Source organism: Acipenser ruthenus, chromosome 24 (assembly GCF_902713425.1).
Source record: "Acipenser ruthenus chromosome 24, fAciRut3.2 maternal haplotype, whole genome shotgun sequence".
Taxonomy (NCBI): Eukaryota; Metazoa; Chordata; class Actinopteri; order Acipenseriformes; family Acipenseridae; genus Acipenser; species Acipenser ruthenus.
Genome location: NC_081212.1, coordinates 7,902,021 through 7,926,027, shown reverse-complemented (window position 1 = coordinate 7,926,027; position 24,007 = coordinate 7,902,021). Strand labels below are relative to the sequence as shown.

General features: G+C 41.1%; 1 protein-coding gene across 5 annotated transcripts in view; it reads left to right on the top strand.

Annotated features, from left to right (window-relative positions):
- Nucleotides 1–24,007, top strand: part of LOC117429256 (AP-1 complex subunit beta-1) — a 44,011-nt gene that overhangs the window by 17,730 nt on the left and 2,274 nt on the right. For 2 of the 5 annotated variants that reach the window (XM_034048571.3, XM_058998310.1), the window contains 14 exons: nucleotides 134–249; nucleotides 926–1,091; nucleotides 1,707–1,805; nucleotides 1,944–2,203; nucleotides 2,573–2,765; nucleotides 5,075–5,095; nucleotides 5,840–5,869; nucleotides 6,900–6,941; nucleotides 7,026–7,172; nucleotides 7,372–7,517; nucleotides 10,346–10,475; nucleotides 12,189–12,273; nucleotides 14,738–14,824; nucleotides 23,840–23,994. In XM_034048571.3, the coding sequence (XP_033904462.1) occupies nucleotides 134–249; nucleotides 926–1,091; nucleotides 1,707–1,805; nucleotides 1,944–2,203; nucleotides 2,573–2,765; nucleotides 5,075–5,095; nucleotides 5,840–5,869; nucleotides 6,900–6,941; nucleotides 7,026–7,172; nucleotides 7,372–7,517; nucleotides 10,346–10,475; nucleotides 12,189–12,273; nucleotides 14,738–14,824; nucleotides 23,840–23,994 (1,677 nt within the window). The remainder of the gene's footprint in view (nucleotides 1–133; nucleotides 250–925; nucleotides 1,092–1,706; nucleotides 1,806–1,943; nucleotides 2,204–2,572; nucleotides 2,766–5,074; nucleotides 5,096–5,839; nucleotides 5,870–6,899; nucleotides 6,942–7,025; nucleotides 7,173–7,371; nucleotides 7,518–10,345; nucleotides 10,476–12,188; nucleotides 12,274–14,737; nucleotides 14,825–23,839; nucleotides 23,995–24,007) is intronic. The other 3 variants (XM_058998309.1, XM_034048572.3, XM_034048573.3) reach the window with 3 other exon arrangements.

Here is a 24,007-nt window from a genome sequence, read left to right as displayed (position 1 = left end):
TGGCAAATTGTGCCCATGCATTTATGCATGAGTGCTGCTCATACAACAGTAGCATCAGTGATTAATAAGCTGCAGGTGTCTGAGCTTGTGTTTTTCTGCAACCTCCCTCTCTCAATAAATCTTGTGTTTGCAGCAATCTGCGGAGCGCTGTGTCAGCACGCTGCTGGACCTCATCCAGACCAAGGTCAACTACGTGGTCCAGGAAGCCATCGTGGTGATCCGAGACATCTTCCGCAAGTATCCCAACAAGTGAGTGACTGAACAATAGCTACCTTCAAAACCATTGAATTAATACACAGTTAGGAAATACTCCCTAGAAAATTCACTTTGCCAAAAAAAATGTGCAGCCGTTTTCTGAAGATGTTTCTGAATTCACTAGCTCTCACACAAGTCACCTCACTCGTATCGATGGTGTAACTATAAGCGATGGCTGTAATACTTTAAGCAGCATAATAAATTCAATGACAAAAGTCACTTCTCCGCAATCGTGTTTTTAACAGATAAACTGTACATTGGGTATGAGATTCCCATTGCATAGCAGTTTTACTGTGCTTTTATTTGTAGGCTAATTAATATCCCCAGGACTTTTATTTCCCATCATCTGGTGAGAGTTGGTGTTTTAAGGTATAAGTAACTAATACTGTTTTCAGTACAAACAGCAGAAGACAAGCAGCATGGACCAGGTGTTAATAATAATATGCAGTCTTGGGATTCCCTAGTACTGTAAAATGCTCTAATGAAATACAGCTGGAGTCTTTCCAGATGGGTTACGTGTTGATCAAATCAATCCCTCACTCAATCCCTGCGAGCTGGATTTCATATAATGCCAACTGCTGCTGCAGTGGTATCTAGGATTGAGTTCTGTAAGTAGGGCCTGAGTCCTATAATAAGTGGCCTGTGCATTGCTTGCTGTTTTCCTCTCCAGGTATGAGAGCATCATCGCCACGCTGTGTGAGAATCTCGACTCCCTGGATGAGCCGGACGCCCGGGCTGCTATGATCTGGATTGTGGGCGAGTACGCGGAGAGGATCGACAACGCTGACGAGCTGCTGGAGAGTTTCCTGGAGGGATTCCATGATGAGAGCACCCAGGTGAGCACACCTCCCCTAGACCAGGTGTAGGGAGGCATGCTGTCTGTCTGTACGTCACGTTTTCATTTATCCGTTTATGTGGAGAACCCCTAGTCAGATTCTGATGAAACCTGATGTGGTCATTCTTGTTGCTGGCCATCTATACATACTCAGCATGGCTTGAAACTTGCACTAGCCCTGCACCCAGTCCTGGGTTTCAGAACTACTTCAATAAGGTATGTTATTTAAATGACCAAGAGCCAGGATTTTGATGTTAAACACATTGTTTGTCCTTTAGCTGCGTGAATAACATCTGTTAGTAAACCTACAGTCTCGGGTGTAAATGATTCATGCTGTGAGAAGGGTGATCAGTTCAGACCAGATTTACAACAGGCCTGATTGTTCAAACTTCTGTCACCTGGTCATTTCAGTAATATACCTAAACAAGGCAAATTTTGAATCCCAGGACTGAGTGCAGGGCTAGTGTGAGTTTCAAGGCCTGTGGTTGTAAGAGAGAGAGCTGTTTTTTAATTCAATGTTATGTGTGTTTTTGTTTATTAAATATTCCTTTTACAAAGTTGGTTTGGATTTGTTCCTGACGATACAGTCGCTTCTTTTTCGGTGCTTGTGTTACAGGTGCAGCTGACTCTGCTCACTGCCATCGTCAAGCTGTTCCTGAAGAAGCCCTCTGAGACCCAGGAGCTGGTGCAGCAGGTGCTCAGTCTAGCCACACAGGTAACCCAACCCTCTTTAAACACTGAAGCACCCTGCTTGTTATGCAACGGACTGTGTACTTCAACATTAATGTCCAGCACAGTGGATAGACAATTAACCACAGAGACGTGTGTGTTGTCGTGCTTGTATTGGCTGCAGGACTCGGACAATCCCGACCTCCGGGATCGTGGCTATATCTACTGGCGCCTGCTCTCCACAGACCCTGTGACTGCCAAGGAGGTGGTGCTGTCAGAGAAGCCCCTGATCTCCGAGGAGACGGACCTCATCGAGCCCACCCTGCTGGACGAACTTATCTGCCACATCGGCTCCCTGGCCTCTGTCTACCACAAACCCCCCACTGCCTTCGTAGAGGGCAGCCACGGTGTCCACCGCAAGCACCTGCCAATCCAGCAGGGAAGGTAGGAGGGCAATCCACTGGCTTACAGTCAAACAACAACCTGGAAGTTAAATCAGTGCTAACCACCCTGGGAAAGGTTTACTACGATCAACTCACTCCAGTGGTCAAGTTGCAACCATGTGACCTACAGCACAGAATGCAGCAGAAATATCTATTGTAGTTTGAAATAGTTTAATATCCTGAAATAACTTATTAAAAAAAAAAAGTGAATAACAGGTAAGATTTATGGAATTATTTTGTAAACTAATACAGTTAATAAAAGGTAAGAACATTGATTTTAAAGCATTGTTTTAGAATATTTTGTTATATGGTTGATGTTGTTATATTTCCTGTCTGCCTGCCTGTGTAACCCTGTGCTCATTCTGTGCAGCATTGAGGCGGGGGAGAGTCCGGTGGGCCCCAGCCCCGCAGTGCCCCCAGATCAGACCCAGGTGATCCCATCGCAGGGAGACCTCCTGGGTGACCTGCTCAACCTGGACCTGGGCCCCCCTGTCAACGTGCCCCAGGTCTCCTCCATGCAGATGGGGGCCGTGGACCTACTGGGAGGGGGTCTGGACAGTCTGGTAAGCCTTTTCAGCATCAGGGTGAAACTAGCAGTATAGGAGTCCGGAGCTGTGTCTGCATACAAGGCATCGTTCGTTCTGTAATTGATTGTTCAGACGGGCTGGAATCGGTGCTTCTGAACCTCTGATATATGGAGAACATGGCCATCAATTCCTCAAACAGGTAGCTTGAATCTGATGAAGCTGTGCAAATATACCTGGTATTTGTTTATTAATACTACTTTTATTGAACATTAAGATGCACAATCTAGAGAAGAGGCCAACTCAATTTACTACCGCTTTATTATCATGTTATAGTATTGTGTTCTGCATGATTCTCTTTATTATTCTGCTTAGATCAAATTGGTAGCCTGGTAAATAATGATCTAAGATAGAGAACACACAGAATAGCGTATTAAACAGGTGCATGATTAAACTCTGCATTGCTTAAACAATGCTACTAATGTAGCAAGCAATTCAGGAGTCACAAAGTAAGTGAATAAGACACTGAATGAATTGCGCACACCTTTCTCCTATTAGCTTCTTTGCATTAACAGTACACACCAAACCCCTTGCTAAAATCTTCAGTATCGGTTCCCTATATAGAGTTACATAAATTAACAGCCCTTATTAATGTACTGAGTTCACTACAAACACATATTTTGGACAGTTTAACTCCTGCCTCTTATCTTTGCAATGGCCTCTTATAGTTGGAGAGTTTTCTGCCAGCGAGCAAAAATCCTTACTAGGGATGAGTCTCATTTCGAACCAGTTTATTCTCAGACTGTCTGCTGCAGATGGAAACAGACAAGACTGGATAGATTTTAACTCCCGGTGGCATCACAGCAAGCGTTATTGAAAGATCAGTGCGATTTGTTTTCCAGTATCTACACTTTATGTGAAAAGACTTTCTGACAGACAGAGATTGTGCGCCTTAAATCCCCGATATGAAGTGTTTATTCTGTGCTGTTGGTATGTGTTCATTATTAATGCAGTACACCCGCCTGTGGAGATGAACCGTGTTTATCAGTAGATAAAAAAAAGACTTAACAGAAAGCGCTGCTGTCGTTTTTTTTTACTGTGACTGAACAAAAAGCAAACTGAACAAAAAATCCACTTGACTTTCAGCAGCCTCTAGAAATATGAAGTGACAACCTCATACCTGTATTCAATGATAAAATGTATTTAAAGTATACAGATTTATTTAAAACATAGGAAAGGCTTTAATAGACTATGTCAAGGAGTTTCAGCTAGTGTGTTGTTCCTAAAGGGTCGTTCACACTGGACGCGGCGCGAATGGCAAGCAGATTTATTGTGTTCACGCTGAACGAGGCGCGAATATTGAGCGATTTTTTGGGGGGGTTTATAGACAAATGGACACGATTGACAGGGAGAGGCTTTAGTGCTGATGTTCTTGAATAGAAAATGAAAACTAAAAAGGAGAAAGTGGGTACATGAAATTAACCAAAAAAGAAAAAGGTTTGGGGAGTACCACTGCTCAAGAACTGAAACTGGACAGTGCAAGATTCTTCCATTAATTCAGAATGAACAGTGATCAGTTCAAGGAGGTGCTTGATATGGTGAGACCAAAGCTGCATAAAAAAATAGCAAGAGAAGCCATCAGCCAGAGAGAGAGAGAGAGAGAGAGAGAGATTGGCTGTTTGTTTATCACACAAAACTTTTTGTAACTTGCACAAAAAAAAAAGATTCACTATAAAGTAAATTAAATGAATATTTGCAGTTATGCAGTTATAGAGTTTGACATTTCATTTTCACAGATTGCGGTAACTCATTTCATAATCTGATTTCTGTGTATAACGATTCTGTGATTGTGGGTTCAGGGGGGGACATTGGGAGTGGGAGGGATTGCACGGTAGCTGCTGGAGAAAACTCTGCTTCATAAATGAGCTGCTGTATAGCCTACCTAGATTTACTTGTGCTTTCTTCTGGGGTGGGAGGCGTTTCAACGGTGCAAGCTGGCTGAGCAAAACCAGCTCATCTTCAACGATCAATTTCTCCTTATTTTCTCTGCTCTGCTACCTGTCAGAGGATGGGGGAGATGAGCTGACTGCTTGTTTCTGTGTTCTCATTGGTTGATACAATGCGGCAAATGAAAAGTTTGCTTCACTATAATGGGAAATAATGGGTTTGTCTACTGTACTTGGTCTCTTACAGTTCTACCATAGAATTCTGATTGAGCTCTTTTGACTGTCTAACGTTAAGACCAAAAAGGAACACATTTTGTTTGTGTGTGTTTCTATCCTGTTGCTTTTTTTTCTATTGGTTAATATTTGCTTCTTTCTCCTCACAAATGTGCTTCTCTTCTTAAGATGGGAGAAGACACGCAATGGGTAATTGATTCCTTTTGCTTTACTAACATTATTACCATGTTCCCACCTTGTACTTCCTGTGCATCCTCGTTTTCAAAGGTAGCCTTTGTCTGGTAATGCTCATCGGGTGTGTCCCCAGAGGGAACAGTGTTTTAAAGCATTCCTTCATTGTGCCTGCCTGCCTGCCTTGCACCTTCGTGTGTCTGTTTGAATCATTCAGTGATGTTCTGCATGGCAAAGTGGATATACCCTAGATCCTTTTGTTTCTAATCACTGGGCTGGTTGTGTTTTTAAGAACATTATTACACTGCCCTTGAGCTCTATATCAATCCTGCAGAAGTGATTGTAGCTAACAAAATAATTCCATTAATCTGTTTTGCACTTGTTTGGGTTTTTAGCCTGTTCTAGCAAACATGTATTTATTATAATACATAATATCCGGTTTTGACATGTGGTTTAAATAAAGTTCTCAGTTTCCATGACTTGCGTGCAGGAAATATTTTAGATGTGCACTTCCTGGGTCACCTCTACAATATCTTCTGGTTCAAAGCATGTTGCTGGCTGAAAGCATGTCAGTCAGTAGGGGGAGCAGCTGGTTGGTTAATGAGAGGAAATAAGACTGAAGAGGTGAGGGCAGCTTCGCCCTTCTGATGACCAAGGAAGTGCAACACTATCTGAAAGCATTGCATGCAAACTGAGAGTACCAGCAAAGTAAGAATACGTGTTTATTAAAACAAGTGTTTCTTTCAAAACTGCACATTTCAGACCTGTATAACCAATGGAAGTCCACAACAGGTAAGATGTAGTAAATTAATTTGTTAGCTACAACCATTTTAAGAGTTTTGTACAGGAAATATGTTAAGATTAAAATAAAGCCATTTGTCTCATGTTTGATTACATAAATGTACATGTGTTGGTGGTAACTTATCCTTTCGGCTTTGGTGCTGTTTAACCCGCTCCCCTAATGATTGTGTAAATGAATAATGTAAATTGATATATTGGGCATGTACTCGGATTCTTGTAAATAAGGCCAAGCTTTTTCTGTTGCTGGGGAGGGGTTTGGAGTGCAAACATAATGTTTACTGGTTGGCACTGAAGGACATGCAGCTCAAATGCCATTTTAATATATATATATATTTTTTTCTGATCTTTGCAATCATTCCCAGTGCTGTACTGTACTACAAAACAGGTACAGCCAGCTGAAAAATCACAGTGTCGCTTGATTTCTCAAGAGCCATTAGAATAATCATAAATCACAGTTAGCTTTTGTACAGATGTCACCCTGTGCAAAGACGCAATTCTAAACTTTAAAAAACCTCCCCTTTTTGTTTAATAGCAGTTCCTGAGCGCAGTCTTGATATTGTGATTTATAATAAGTTAGTATGTCGCTTATCTTATTACAACAGAAATCGTTTTGCACAGTTTGAGCAGCCTCTCGCCCAGACTGCATGAGATCTATACTAATAATAATAATAATGATGATAATAATAATAATAATAATGATAATAATGAGATGCCACACATACGACGTATTCACGTATAACACAGGTCAGGCCGGTAGCTGGCTGACATCCGTTCTCGAGTTCCTGGATGTAGAAGAGGAAGCTGGTTTAGTCGTGGGATTGGAGTATGACCACTGAACCATCAGATCTCCTGAGCTGTATGGGGAATTGCTACATTGAGGGGAAAAAATAATTGGACATTCTAGATTCGGGAGAAAATCTAATATAAAGGTTACTATGGCATTTCCAGCTGCGTCTGGTGTTGCTGTTCTTTGCTCTGCCTGCCTCTTGTCTGTAGCTGGGTTTCCTCTTTTGTTTTCAAGCTCGGTGGAGACCTGGGAGGAGGCGTTGGGGGCAGTCCAGCAGTAAGTGTTTTCCTTTCTTCTTTCATCAGTAGTATTAAAGCAGGCAGCGTCCGGGTGCTGAATGTTGTCTGTTTGTGATCTCAGGTTGGTCAGAATTTCATTCCGTCCTCCGTCCCCACCACCTTCGCTCCCTCCCCCACCCCAGCGGTGATCAGCAGCGGGCTCAATGACCTGTTCGAGCTCTCCACTGGCATGGGCATCGCCCCCGGAGGACATGTGGCACCTAAAGCGGTAAGCCCTTCAAGGGATCGAGCTGGTAAATAAACTTGTCTGTCGTGTGCTTGGAAGTAACTCAGCAGGCAGAGTTGAGTGGACTGGACTCTGGTTCCTTTGTTCAGTGAGTTGAGTGGACTGGACTCTGGTTCCTTTTCAGTGAGTTGAGTGGACTGGACTCTGGTTCCTTTGTTCAGTGAGTTGCATTGTGTTGCAGGTTTGGCTGCCCGCTGTCAAAGCCAAAGGCCTGGAGATCGCTGGAACGTTTTCACGGAGACAGGGTCACATGTACATGGACATGACCTTCACCAACAAAGCCCTACAGCACATGCTAGACTTCGCCATCCAGTTCAACAAGAACAGGTAACAGTGCACCCACAATTCACCCACAGTGCAAGCAGTTTATTGCCAACTTATCTTTTACCAGCTTGAGATTCCAGGTCATCTGTTATCCTACAGTTATTAGGCAGTTGCTAATTTAATAGATGGATAGATAGATAGATAGATAGTGCGGTATCAAAAAACGGTGCGTCAATACTAAATACTTGAAAAATGGCGGAGAGTACTTTTTAAAGACCATAGCTAACTTCAGATTACATGTAAGCAAATATTGTCAAACTGTCTAATTTATATGTAAGTAAATATATGTATATTAAACATTAGCTGGCATTATGAAACATTTGCAGTAAATAGCACTATGTTAATACCTTGTATTATTTCTAATTGTCTTTGAATACAATTTCATATCACCAGCAAACTGTTGAGATTTAATAGATCAATAGAAAATGTCAAAAGTAAAACTCCTAATATAAATATATACTGTATATATAAAAAATAAACGCTTATCCAATTGTTACAAACTTACGAAGGACATTTATTAAAATATTGAGTGGATCGGAACCAAGGAATATAAGGTGGTGCCCTGTTTGTGTGTCAGTCTGTTTCGGTGTCCAATTGAGATTAAACTTTAGGGCATTCTTTAAGTTGAAAAGCAGTGTATAGAGGGGTTCGCTGTCTCTATCTCCCTGTCTCTGTCTATCTGTATGTCACAGTTATATTTATATGTTATACTGAATCTTAAACTTAGTAAGGACATTCTAGCACAAGTTGCTGACTCAGTCACAATATGGGGGTATATGGAGGCACCTGTCTTTGTGTAAAAGCCACATGTTTGCAAGTGCATGCAGTGGGTGCAGGTCATGTGATCTACCTCTTCATGATGATCGCTCCAGTTTTGTATTTGCAGTCATGGCAGAGGAGGAAAGTCACTGGCTTGCAGGGTTGAGATCTATTCCTGTTTTTCAATTCCAATTCCTTTTTAAAATCAATTCCCGGAATTGAAATTGGATATTTTAGAGACATAATTGATTTGATTCTTCAACTGCTTTCATTTGAAGCCAATTCAATTGACTAACAGGGACTTACATTTAAGTAATTTGTTGCAACTGTGAGAAGCTGATTTTAACAGAATACTGCTAATTGCAATGTTGATCAGTGATGCGTTGGATTGATTAAAAGGGAATGGGAATTGAAAAGCAGGAGTTGCCCCCCACCCTGCTGGCTTGTTTATGGTGCTGTGCCTGCTCCTGTCCAGACGTGTCTAGCGCAGTGCACTTTTCAGAAGCATCATACTCAGGTTGACATGCCTGCACACTGACTAATGTAAAAGGAAATTGGAAGTGTCGAGGATGATTTGATTTGATATATTTTTGGGGGGGATAACTCTATTTGAAAATGGAATGGATTCCAATAACTGACTAACTGATTACAAGACAGACAGTGTGCCCTGAAAGTGGCATAGCTGCTATGTGCAGAGTTATTTGTCTGTATTGGCTGTCTACTGCACTTCTCATTAGTTTGGGGGATTTGCTGAAGACACTCTTAATAACCCTGTTGTACCCTGTCTGCAATACATGCTGTAATTTATTCACACCAGATTTGCTACTCTGGTTTTTGCAATTAGAATTGAATAAAGCAGCAGCCTAGAATTGCTACAGACTTCTTATCCTCCGCAGTGAATGAAATCCTAGACGACAGAGATGTAGTGGAGGCGTGTGTACGTACATCTGTCACACTTTATATGTTTCCATATATCTGGAAAACCCATTATTAAATTACAACTTGATATGAACGTTATTTATCAAAGTTATTGGGAGTATTAGATTGTGGGGATATATGGAGGTGTCTGTGTCTGTACTTCCATCTGTCTTACATTTTGGTATTCCACATACTGTAAATCAGTTATTTATTGTATATATATATATAATCCTAAAAATTGACTCTAAAGACATCTAGGTCCTAAATATCCAGTTTTCATTAAACTGTTAGTCGCCATTTCGTATTCTGTACTATTCCATTTGTTGCCATTTCGTATTCTGTACTATTCCGTTCGTTGCCATTTCGTATTCTGTACTATTCTGTAAGTACTGTTGGTCTTCAACTTATTCGTCATACCGATGGCTTCCATTTTGAATTTACAGTCGTGGTGGAGGATGAAACTGTCTGTATAACCTGTGTAATATGTAAAGGCAAATTTAAACTAAGTGAAATGAATGTATGTTGACGTTTTCGGTGGTTACCTCTCATCACGGGTACAGTGGATTTCTTGCACACACTTTGCTGTGTTGGGGTCTGTCATACAAAGCGTGCAAGAGAAAGACACGATCAACATTATTAAAGGGTAGCCACCGAACACTTAGAAACGTATTACAAGTCATTAAAACTAATACAAATCAAAGTTTACTGTCTCCTTTTTATACTAATTCCAGTGTGAGATCTAACACAAAGTTCTAAGTGTGCTTGTCATTAATATGTTCTAATGGGGACATACAAACCATTAAGCATTGCCCCAGTGCAAATCCATGGATTTTACAATCTTTTTGATACTTATTATGGATTTCTTTTAATAATATTTGCGATTAAACAGATTTTCAGAAAACAATTTTGCTCAACTTAATAGTTACTTCTGTTTAGGGAACTTCTTCTAAGATAAAACTTGGTTACACAATTAAAAGTTACTGTGAGCATGTAGGCGTGTGTCTGTGTGTCACACTCCCATGTCTACTAGGTCATTATTTTGATGATCCTGATCGCTCTGCTGCTGTATTTACCGATGTATTGAGTGTCATTATCTATGTATGTTTATGTTTTTATATGCAGTATGTCATTTTTTTTTTTTTTTTGTCTTGCAGTTTTGGGGTGATTCCCACCACTCCCCTCGCAATCCACACTCCACTGATGCCCAATCAGAGCATCGACGTCTCCCTGCCCCTGAATACCATCGGACCCGTCATGAAAATGGATCCGCTCAATAACCTGCAGGTAGAAAATGAAATAACAATTCAGATCAGAGCTGAAGATTATAGATGGCTTGAATGCGCCTGTGGTGTCATTGTTCTGGTAATAAATAACTCTGTATGACATCGTTAAGATCCCAGTCTCTCTGGCTTATAAGGGTTGCTAAAATATTGCTTGCCTAGAACAGTTGTTTAGAAAAGTCTCTGAAAAACACACAAAGGGTCTTCCACTGCTGTGGAGACAGACCGGCCTAGTGATACTAACAGAATTGACATGTTTTACCATTTTCTTTCACTGCAGTTTTTCTTTCTCATTCACAATTAGTTTTCAGTTAGGGGCCCAACTGCAAATAGTTTGAGAAACCAGCCATAGGCTGTAAAACTGAGGTCCTATTGTAAGTGACTCTACAGCAGAAGGTGTTGATGCATAGTTCACCCTCTAGTCTCTGTAAGTCGCTTTGGATAAAAGTCTCTGCTAAATGACTACTTCATCATCATCATCATAATAATAATAATAGCAGTTTCACTCATTCCAGGTTTTACTACAAGCTTGATCAGCCACAGTGTTTAGGTAACACGCTCAGGTGTGCCTTATTAAACTGATAGTCAAAGCAGGAGTGGGTCAGGTGCTATGCAATGGGACTTATTTCCATCCCTGGAAACTGCGACCAAAATACTGAGATTTATTTTCTTTTTTTTTTTTTTCTACAAACCGGAACACCTAGTAAACAATGCAGTGTGGCCGTGTCTTTGAAATAACAGGGCTGGCCTCCCACGGGGTCTCTGTGCCAGCCTGCCCCTGCACTCGAAGCTCTGGCTCTTCAGTCAGGACTCATCACTGCAGTGGGAAGCCTGTCCCTGAGCTCAGATTAAACACAATCAAAGCGCTCGGGCCTCGCTCTTAACATTCATGAGCAAACATCACAGGCTCGCCATGCGAGTTCAGTACTGCAGATCTGAGGCTTGAGGGGAAATGAAACTGGGCAAGCACAACTCGCAGTCAGACAAGGGAGAAATGAACTGATGTGTGCCAGTCTTGAGCTGAATAGGGATTCATTATCTCATCAGGGGGTGAATACATTAATCAAGTGCATGTCAGTGACAGACCAGGCCTTGAAGGAGGCAGTGGAAGTCAAAGAAAAGACTGAGCATTTACAAGAGCATTTTGTTGTTGTTGTTAATAGTAGTAATAATAATAGCAGCAGCAACAACAGTGGCACCTGACTTCCCCAGACTCATATATAATGTCATTTTAATTGTAACTATTCTACAGTACATCATACTGTCAGCCCCAGTTAATATTGCTCGTTGTCAGAATTCATCAGTCTCTCATATTAGGGGTTGTATTTGGGGTCAGGATTGTTCTTGTAATGCCACCTTCTTTTTGGCTGAGAATGCTAGCAGCTGGATGAGCGACTACGTTAAGTAGCGCTGCTGCCACAGTTTTTAACTTGACCTGGTTTACACAAACAGCCTCGAATTACATTCAAACTAATTCATTATTTCCATAAATGTAACCTACCAAAGTCACGGATGAATCCTCAGATGAAAACATACCTGTAGTCTTTGTAAATGACTAGGAAAGTACTAAAAAGAGCATTGCAGTGTGGATTGGATTTGGGACTGCGAGGCTGGAATGAGAGGATCTTTTACAGAAGTGCTTTCTGTCTGGGTGTGGTGAGCGGCTTCACAGCCTCTTGTGATTGGGATCTGATTATTGCTTCCTCTTGCCTGGCAGGTGGCAGTGAAGAACAGCATCGATGTCTTCTACTTCAGCTGTCTAATTCCACTCAGCATTTTTTTTGTGGAGGACGGCAAAATGGGTAAGCACGAAAGCACCTGAGACATCATGAGCTTACATCGACACGAACAAGAACTGTACCAAGCTGTTAATAATATGTATTAGACACCTTTGTGACTGACAGGTGAGAATTGTACACTTTGCAAATGTCAACCATATGAACAAAAACAAAACTCTATATACATTACATGTACAATAAAAAAAGCACTTTCCTATTCCATAAATTGAATGACAAAAGTAAGCTGTAATAAGATATTTTAGGATGAAACGTGTATGAGGTAAGAAAATTTAGGGTTTTTTCACAACCCAAGCACTAGAAAACTAGCAGTGTCATCGCTGGTATTCTTCAAACCTGAAGATTGTTAAAACATGTCTAGGCAAAGCTCGGCGTGCAACTACCAACACAAACAACAAGACACAAAGACCAGATGAGAACTTGAAGCAGATCAGAACAAGGTACAGGGTCAGTACATTAGGTCTAGAAACAACAATGCTATCCCTCTTCCTTAACCCTTTGCTGTCCATTTACTCTGCATGTGTCAAGCTCATCAGTACAATTGATTTTATATAAAAAATAACATTACACAACACGCAGTGTTTAAATTTGTTTTATTTACAGTAAAACAGGTTTAAAAGGCACTGCATATCAACATGACACTCAGCACCGCATCTCCAGCCCCGCCCCACCCCTTGTTCGCTGTATTTATCACATACCTCTGCTGAATCGTACATACTGATAAATCATCTCCTGATCGATTATTCACCAAACTCCTCAATAATGCTATCCAAGTCATTATTTTATTCCTAGAACATCTTAAAAAGCTTGGCAAATGCTGCGATTTGAGTGCTGGATGTGGAAGCAACCAATCTTGGTGGTTTATGTCTGTGGTGAAGGGACTATATGTATTGCTCAGATCCGCCTCCAGTTGTGATTTTTTGTTTTGTTTGTTTTTTTGTTTTTTACAGCTTTTTCCAGTTTCTCTCAGCCATTTAAAAGCTTTTCTCTGCTTTTTTCTGAGACTAGGGACCTGTGAATGACGCCTTTTTGGATAGGGTCCGACTGGACCGGAAAGGGTTAATGATCCAGTACTTTCTTCGTTACAAATTAACCTCTGGTGCTGGGCCCCTCTCAGGCACTGTCAAAGGTGCAGAATTGAGACACAAACAACCAAGCTTCTGTTACTGAAGCACACAGATTCCCCCCCGGCCCTGGGGAAAGGCAGGCTAGGCTAGTAAATGAGCCTGCTGTGCTACCTAACCTCCCCTGTTATTCATATATAAAGAAGTCAATACCTCCAAATGAAACCTTCAGCAGAAGCTGCCTAACCAGCTGGATTATTTCCCAAATGTGTAAAATCAATCCTCAATCCACAAAAATCTGTGATCAGAGGCAGCATGGAAATGAATAATGAATGTATTTAGAACCTTGAACTTCAGAGGCTGTAAAAAGATGTTAATAATGCAGAGCCTCTAGACTGAAGGGTAATCTGGTCTCTTGTCATGTCAGAAATTCTTTCCTTCCCTTTTGGCGATCAACACTTAAGTGCTTGCTTTCCTGTTTCAGAGCAGCAGTGAATGTTTAGGAAAGCTGATGCTATGCACTGGGATAAATGAAAATGTCAGAGTGGAGTTCTGTAAAGCGCACAGAGGCCCACTATACTGTACATTTATAAAAGTGATGGTAAAAACGAATCTACCTAATTTAGTAGTCCATGGTTAGTGCTAATCGGGGTCTTTTATTATGGATGCTGTAATCATTAGTTCTTAACTTCGTTTTTTTTTTTTTTTTTAAATGTTAATTCAGGTTACTAAAATATGTCAAATACAAGGCTATAAATAAACTTGTGTAGGACACATGGCCTGACTGCAGCTGAAGTAGACCATGGTAGTGAGTTTGAACTGTAACACACGTAGTGATCAGGTACCGGAGCAGCAGCAACTCCAGTCATTGACATATCTGCATATTCCAAATTAAAGTATAAAATACAAGCAAAGACCCAATAGAAGAAAAGGGTGTCCAGTGATCACATTGCTAGTGTTATAATGTCAGAATGACACTGCATCTTATCCTGTGTATAGCAGTCATCCTGTGCATATTTCGAAAGTTAAAAAAGCTTTTTAATAGTACCACAAGATGACATCTCCTATAGAAGAACCAGGCAAGCCGTGGAGTTGTCAGTGAGCATGAGCCCACAGACAGCAGCTTTAGTTGCTCAGTCATGTCCCCCTGTATTAGGTGCTCAGTCATGTCTCCCTATATTAGTTGCTCAGTCATGTCCCCTTGTATTAGGTGCTCAGTCATGTCTCCCTGTGTTAGGTGCTCAGTCATGTCTCCCTGTATTAGCTGCTCAGTCATGTCCCCTTGTATTAGGTGCTCAGTCATGTCCCCTTGTATTAGGTGCTCAGTCATGTCCCCCTGTATTAGTTGATCAGTCATGTCTCCCTGTATTAGTTCACCTCTGACCTGGTCTCTCTCTCTTTCACAGAGCGCCAAGTCTTTCTGGCTACCTGGAAGGACATCCCCAATGAAAACGAGCTGCAGTACCAGATTAAGGAATGCCACTTGAATGCAGGTTAGTTCTGGTTTTTTTCTCGCTGGATGTGGGTTAATTCCATCAGGGGGACTGGCTGTCTGAACAGATGGAGTGTGATGACATGTAATACAGAGAACGGTCAGTAGGGGGAGGTGGTTTAACCTGCTTGTCACGTGGGAGAGTACGAAGCAGAGCTGATGCTACCTCCTTGTTCATCAGCTAAGGATTTAATTCATTCCATGTTCTAAATTAGACCCTGTCACGGTTCCATTTTTGCTTCTGTCTAGAAACCCGATTTATCCAGTTGTGATAAAACTTGTTTTTAGCACAAGGCATTCTTTATCACAAGTTAGAGTCTTAAGACATGTGTATCCTTTCCGCATTAAACTCAAACATACATAATTTATATTTATTTCAACGTATAAAACACCCAGTATGCAGTTAATCTGGAGCACTGGATGAAGGTCGTAGTGATTTCAGTGTATGATTCTGATCTCTCATTTTGTATTTCCAGTAGTGATGAGGGTATGTGTGTTGTTAATTTGGAGCACTGGATGAAGGTCGTAGTAATTTCAGTGTATTATTATTTGTTTATTTAGCAGACGCCTTTATCCAAGGCGATTTACAGAGACTAGGGTGTGTGAACTATGCATCAGCTATAGAGTCACTTACAATTACGTCTCACCCAAAAGACGGAGCACAGGGAAGTTAAGTGACTTGCTCAGGGTCACACAATGAGTCAGTGGCTGAGGTGGGATTTGAACCGGGGACCTCCTGATTACAAGCCCTTTTCTTTATCCACTGGACCACACAGCCTCCTATGATTCTGATCGCTCTCATTTTGTATTTCCAGTAGTGATGAGGGTATGTGTGTTGTTAATCTGGAGCACTGGATGAAGGTCGTAGTGATTTCAGTGTATGATTCTGATCGCTCTCATTTTGCATTTCCAGTAGTGATGAGGGTAAGTGTGTTGCTAGCACACTTGTTTTGAAATCCTTGGTTATTGCGCACTGTGACAGACACACACGTACAGACGTAGGGTCCCCTTTAATGGTCAAGGACCTGCCCAATATAATGGAGGTAGTCTTCTATAGTGGTACTGCATTTCCTTGACGTGGCCTGCTAATATATTCTAAAGCACGTCTCTCTGTTTCCACGTAATCAGTAGGTTTATCTTTTTTTTTTTTTTTTTTTATTAAAGCAGTGCCATGTGGAACAGCAGGGTCTGCTGTATATTCCTCTCCAGACACTGGACTTCAACACAACTAATACAAAAATAAATTAACATGCAGTAAATCTGTCCCTGATCCTTTAAAAAACGTTTAATCTCAGTGCATCCTCTCCGATCAGCAAATGGAGTTTGACCATCTACTAGACCGAGAAGATTTATGTGTTTGGAGGAAGAGGGTGGATGCTTAAGCTTTTTAGATTTTAAATTTAGAGCCACATTCCTGCTTTTGGAAATACCTTGATCCCAGATGCTATTCAAATAGAGTGGGTGATAATGGTCATTTTCCATTCCGCAATAGAAAGATGTCATGCCCTCTATTTGAGCCTATGTTTATGGACTGCACACTCACACTCGGACCAAATGACAAAATAACTTGCATTTTAAAATCTTTTTAAAAGAACCCAAGCAACTAGAATTAGGAAAAAGTTCCTGTGTACATAGTTTTAAAGCCCCTATTCTAGAGCTCTAAATGTTTCATAACACTAGCCAACAGGTGGGATAATCGATCAATAGAACATTTCAAGATTAAAACCCTCATTTTTATACATTGTAATGTAATCTATGCTTTGAAAAAGTATTAAAAAGCAACAAGACGTTCTTTGTTAGATTCTCACATTTCTCATCACAAAACAAATACTGGTCTAGCAGCGCAATGGAAGCACATGTAAAGGGGCACCAGGGGGTTTAATTAACAAATAAAAGCAGATCAATAATATATTCATTGGTGCTTCTCTATATTGCACAAGTCACAATGAGAATCTGTGTTCTGTCTGTTGAATCTGCATATTCAGCAGCATATTACTGTGACCTTACAGATTGGGAGGCATTTTCTTCATTACCTTAATCAGCTTTTCATCCAAAAGTAATTTGTAAGCCTCAGACGAGCAGATTTATATTCGATCTTGAATGAACCCCGGAGGGAATGAATAGGAAATATTTGGCAGGTTTTGTATGAAAAAACACGACTGATTTCTAAATTGGTTTAAACTTGTGTTCCCTTTATTCATGAATACACGAGTTCTGGGCACTACTTTTGTGATGAAGCAACGCTCAATACTCTGGGTGTTAAAAGTTTTGAGTTATTTAAGGGGCTCCAGAGTGGCGCATCCAATAAAGGCGCTCCGCGTGGAGTGCAGGATGCGCTCTATAGCCTGGACGTTGCCGGTTCGAATCCAAGCTATTCCACAGCCGACCGTGGACGGGAGCTCCCAGGAGGTGACACACAATTGGCTGAGCATCGCCCGGGGGGGGGGCGTTTTGATCGGCCAGGGTGTCCTCGGCTCACCACACACCAGCGACCCCTGTAATCTGGCCGGCCGCCTGCGGGCTTGCCTGTAAGTTTTGAGTTGCTTTAAACCGTTGTTAGAAATATGTAATATACCTCAGGTGCGGGTATAGCAAGCGTGGGATTAATTTGTTATTCCACTTAAATAGAATAACATGCATGCCGGGACTAGTTTCCAATGTGTCTTTGATTGCATTCCAGTCCAGTGGTGTGCTGCTGAAATTGAGCACAGAGCTGCGCTTCAGTATTCAAACAATACTGCCACCGATACGTGGTTTAAAACTACTTTAAAATGTCTGAAATGGTGGAGCTCCCGAGTGGCGCATCCAGTAAAAGCACTCGCTAGAGTCCAGGCTATTCCACAGCCGACCGTGGACGGGAGCTCCGAGGGGGCGGTGCTCAATTGGCCGAGCGTGGCCCGGGGGGAGGGAGGGTTAGGTCGGCCAGGGTGTCCTCGGCTCACCGCGCACCAGCGACCCCTGTAGTCTGGCCGGGCGCATGCGGGCTTGCCTGTAAGCTGCCCAGAGCTGCATTGTCCTCCGACGCTGTAGCTCTGAGGCTTCTGCACGGTGAGTCTGCAGAGTGGAGCGGGCGGCTGACGGCACACGCTTCGGAGGACAGCGTGTGTTCATCTTCGCCCCTCCCGAGTCAGCGCAGGGGTTGTAGCGATGAGCTGAGCCTAAAAATAATTGGACATTTCAAATTGGGGAGAAAATAATAAAAACTGATTGGCAACGACTAAATTAAAAAAAAAAAAAAAAAATGTCTGAAATGATTTCAGATTTCTATTCTTGGTTTGATTTGGTCTCCAATTTCCTTGAGAACGGGTTTAGTGTCAGAAATGTCTGCCTGAGTCTGACTAATCTAAAAACGCTGCTGCAAAGAGACCATAAACAGGGTTTGAAATGAGTCTGCGTCGAAGAATAGTCTGTTGAGAATGAAAGTAAAGATCCACCAGGTAAAATAATCCCTTAATGAATTGATTTAATATAAAACATTGTATTGCTATGTATTTAAAAATATATATTTGTGGTACGAGTAGAATACTGAATGATCGTGGTATATGTTTTTTATTTGCCTTCGTTGGATGTACATAAACTACTCCTTCCCTGTCTGGGCTCGTGATTTACTGGGACATCCTCCTGCGGTGAACAAAATAAATATTCAGTTCTCGTTTTTACTGAAAACCAGCCATGTAATAAACATTCTGCAAGCTTTTATGAGAAGACCGCAGACTCTGAGATTATTAAGGGTTTCTTAATGGAAAAGGGGGGGAAAAACACACACACACACACACAATTGTTTTTATGTGCATCTGCAGCATGTTGGCAAGGGAAAATGAAAGCAAACACTATTAGCTGGAATGCATTTTCAGATTAAGAAGCAGACCCAGGCTTTTAAATCCTTCTAACGTCTCTTCACTAATAGCAACACTGGAGGTGCCCCCTCCCTCCACTTCCATTGTGATAAAGATCTTGGCTTTAGGGTCTGTCTTTATGCACATTTTTCACATATGCAGCTACAGATTTCTAATTTTCAAATACAGTTACTAATATTATACTGTTCTGGTGGCCTGTGAATTCCTTCTCTGTGACTAATGGGATATTTTTGGGAAGGCTATACATGGCAGTTTCAGTTTAATGACCCAGGGGAGAGACAGCTCCCGATATTAAAATGGAAAGCAGGAGAGCCGTATTTCAGCTGCTGTAATCACAAGCGCCCTGCTGTGTGCAGAAGAACTTGTTAAAAACACGTTCTAATAAACTATCAGATCTCCTGAACATCCAAGCTCGATGAATCCAATTGAAAGAAAGGAAAAAACAAAATTACATTAAAATGAGCGGAATTGCATGAGCAGGCTACATAGGATTCACTTTGACTGGTAAATTAGCCCAGTCAGCACCAATGCCCCTCACCTGATTTCTGTGGAGATAATAATCCAAGTAATCGGTTTGTGCAGGTCTGTCTCTCAGTATAGAGATCTTTGTGTCAACACCCAAAATGAAACTCCCTCTGCATATTAAATGTTCTACCTAACCGAGAGATCAGCAGAGACCATCCTGTTTTCAGAGCCAGCATATCACTATATCACTGCTCGGGTTGTACAGCTGGAAGAGATATACAGAACATTGAATAACCTGAGAACTGAGATTTTCCCTCAAGAGAATTTCAGGCTGAATGTTGTGATCTAACAGCTTCAATACACAGAAGACATTGTTCAATTCAATAAAGGGAACTGGGTATTGTGATCTCACAGCTATTCAATATCGAGAGCCTGCTGCAGTAAATCCAATATAGAGGACAGAGATCTTAGACCTTGGGTCTTGATGCTATCTGCAGAATGTATTACAGGATCTTCATAGACACAGCTTAGTATTGTCAACAGTACGTTTAATGTTTGCGTGTGGCCCACGCTTACATTTCACTTATATAGTACACCCTGATATTGAGCCTCCCCTGGACCTTTTAGGTTGCATTTGTGTGCAATCCTATGAACTGTTGCAACCCATTGTACTTGGTAAGGACATTCTTTGGTTTATGGCTATGATTGCAGTGCAGGACCCAAATGCAATGTAGGGATTGTAGATGCATGGTTTTATAAGTCATTAAAAAGTTTTTATTCTAGAGGATGTGTGTTAAATGATCTGTAATACAAATCGGGCTTGCTGCTTGTGTTTGTTTGTGCTGCCGCATAAGAGAGGGACAATTAATCATTGTAATCCCTCGGCTGTCTGTGCTGGCATCGATTCATTAAAGCGTCCATGAAGCTGTCAGCCTCCCTCGTAAGGGCTTGCCTTAATCTCAAGAAACGCTTCCTCGGAGATTTACATTTTTATTTTCACGGTTTCAGGTATCTTTTGTTTCTCCCGGAGGACGGCTCGTAGATTGCTGTTAAACCGCTTGCCGTCACTGCAACAACGCGGCCTGCAGTTAGAAATTGAGCATGCAGAAGAGAGCCTTGGAAAGGAGTGCCATCTACCGTGGCTGTTTCAACACTTCATGTGTTCTAGAATTAAAGTGCTGTTCTAGACTTCACCCATTCCAAGAGTGACCTGAGTTCAGTCAACCTAACAGCAGGGCTTATGCAGCACAGTGGGCTGATTTACTAGCAGCTCACATCACAAATCAAATGTATTTGGTGGAGTTTTGAGGAGTCAAAATACAATAATAAATCACTCTACTTTTAAAATCATTGAACAGCTTGGTTCAGCTTTACAATCAAAGAGCAGGCATGTCTGTGACCTTCATCTCCCACCACATAAGTATCAGTAAATGTTAGTTCAGCATACAGATAGATTCCTTAAGATACTCTCAATGGCTTGTGCTAAAGGATGCCCAGACCAGGTTTGATAATTAAAGAAGAACCTCTCTAGATATGTGTAAACATTTCATCGTGCATAACCTTCCTAAAAGGCTATTTGTGTTCCTAGACTGCAATAGACCTCAAAGACAGTCTTGTCTTCTGTCTTTGAGGTCTGCAGTGCGTAGAGATCAATTAACTTTCTCCTGCAGGTGGTCAGAAGAAAGGATCTGCTCCACTTTTGTGCCTCTGATTCAATGAGATTTCAATTTGGCCACACTCCAGTCTGCACACCGCAGTACGGCACTTCTTAAATATTCCTTTTGCAATTGCAATAGCTTTCTGTATTTATTGTAAAGGAATCTCGCAGGTGAAGTGTCTGCGGTCCATGCCCAGGGACTGCATTTAGAGTGGAATGATTAGAGAGCTGCCAGGGAGCTTTAATAATTTATGGGGCTTAAGATGTGCAGCCATGCCGCAGGGGGACTGGCTCTAATGGGGCTGGCATATCGGACTACCAAAGAGATGAAACATAAAACTAGAAGAGAAAAGGAACCTGAACGCCTGCTTGAACAGCACACTGTGTTCATTGGGAGGGGTTAGATTTCTTATCCCTTGCAGGGGATGAAATCCCAGGAGACACGGATCTAGAGAAGGCAGTCGTACAGATGCACGTATCTGGAAAACCACTTACAAGTTGTGACTTAATATTATTAACACTAGAATGACTGTTTATATGCATACCTAGAACAACCATGAGCGGTCACTTTGACCGGCGTATTAAAAACATCATAAATATTATAATGGAAGGACAAACAATTAAATACAAGTCATAGTTTTATTCAGCAACATCATATAAAGCATCTACAAAACCGAAACATTGTAAATGAACAGACATTTGAACAGAAATGTGTTTGTATACAGACATATTAGATAAAGCGCAACCTCAAAAAACAGTAAAAAAATGAAATAAACAAATATTTGAAAATAAATTTGTGTCTATACAGGCATATCATATACATACAAAACTGTACAACTGAAACAATGTAAATAAGTATACATTTTTTTTTTAATAAATGGATTTATATTGCCTACTTAACAAAGCGCAACCGAAGCTATGCGTTTATATACACACATAGTATAATCGAAATTACATGAATAAATAACCATTTGAACAGAATGGGCTTCATTTACAATTGTTTACAACATCTAAGTGCTGGCACAAATCAGACAGATACTGTGCTTTTCAAAATATGCAGTGCACTTAGTGCATTGTCCGTGTTTGCTGGATCAGAATCTTGTTTGGTAAAATTTGCATTAATTCCAAACACTCTCTTCTGTCCTGCTTCTTCAGCGATCCATTTTCAATGTGTATTGGGGCAACAATTAATTTCTTAGAAAAACGTGTGACTTATAGTAACCAGTGCAGACAGACAGCCTGGCCGTGAGCTGTCAAGGCTGATTGATGGGCTATCAGAGAGCTCATTGAAACAATAGAAATGTCAACAGACAGCTCAATCCAGACTGATATAATGAAACTTCAATACGTCTGCAGTCCCGATGATAAACCCAAATAATACAGCAACATTTAATTGTTAGAATATGTTTTATATGTATCGGTCAATTTGACCGCTCCTGGTCAGAATAGGTATGATAGTATTTTATCTCACTAATTTTTGCATCTATGCGAGTCTTTGTCAGGGTAGTTAGTACATATATTTAGGAAAAGTCAGGAAAGCACAGCTCCTTATCCTCAACACACGCACAGCAATTTAAATATAAATTCCAAAAATGGTCAAAATGACCGCCTTGGTCGTTTAAGTGTTAATAACGTAATATTATTTAGTATAGGTTATTGCTAGCGGTCTACCTAAATCTCAATTTCACGGAAATCGGGATATTGAGGGGTCAATACGAAATTCACCTCTTTTAGGGGCCAATGCATACCGGACAAGTACAGAGAAAAAAAAAAAAAAAAACCTTGTTTAAATGAACTACTGCACAACACAAGCGACGCAAACTACGTGTCTTCCTTCTGTGGATAGGCTTTTTTTATTCCTTCACCGTCCTGTGTGTTCAAATGACAACAATGTTTTAATCAGCCTATCAGTGTGTCTGTACTGGCTTTTCTGTGACCTGTACTGTAAAATACCAGAAATGGACAAGCAAAAAAAGCTAAGGATATTTTGGCTGATGATCGTGTGAAGATAAATACGATCGATCGCTGTTTAGCTTCAGAATCACACATTAAACGAAAGGCTGCTGAACAGAACGTGAAATAAACAGCTTTCAGAAAACAAACTGGAAAGTCAGTGCAGACAAAAAGTATTCCTGTCGGTTGTAGCCAAGTTAAATCAGTACTACAGGTACGATCTAGCACAGCCACCTCGCTTCAAACAACCTGCTGCTTACTTTTTAAACGCAGTTAGAATTTTAGACCCGAATAGGCATGTTTTCTTTGTTTTGACTTTGTACTAATAAAATAAATTATTTGATGGGATAAATAACATGACAACGAACGTGCTGCATATATTGCCTTTATTAAAGTATGCCAGATGCCCTTGTGTAATCGAGTTTTTGGGCTGTTTCTAATCGATTTCCACATCTGTATAACTTGGCAAAGCTTTGCCTTACACTTCCAATCAATTCAGTGGATGCAGAACGTGCAGACTCAGTGTATGGGCAAGTCTGCACCAGACAGAATGTCGGCAGCAACTGCTGGAGGATGTTGCATGCTTGGCTTTAACAAATGACAGCACTCTGTTTTAGTAAGGAATCAAGTACCACTATTTTTAGGCTTTTATAGTGCTCTGAAATATTGTCTACATAGATCTATTTAATGTTTAAACAGGTCAGCGAAAAACACGTAAATTTACCACGATTTAAGTAGACCCCTAGTTATTGAGAGTATTTGATACTGGGGATGTATGGGGGGTTGTCTCTGTCTGTCTGTACATCCACCTGTATGTCACATCTTGAGAACACAAGAAGTTATTCCACATACTAATTTAGTCATTTTAACATTCTTTACCATAATTTGAACACATTGATTACCTAATAACATTTAGGTCTTAAATAGTACGTATCTATACTGTTGTGTGCATACTGTAGAGAGCCATTTTGGGGGGATAAGACGAATATCCCACCCAAAGGTTTTTTGAATCTGTCGCATTGTTTTCCAAGCGCAGCATGGGGATTTGTAGCAGTAGCTTAACTGGGATGATCTCCTCTTTCAGACACTGTCTCCGGGAAGCTGCAGAATAACAACATTTACACCATTGCCAAAAGGAACGTGGAGGGCCAGGACATGCTGTACCAGTCTCTGAAACTCACCAACGGCATCTGGATCCTTGCAGAGCTGCGCATTCAACCCGGCAACCCAAACTACACGGTAATAACCAGCA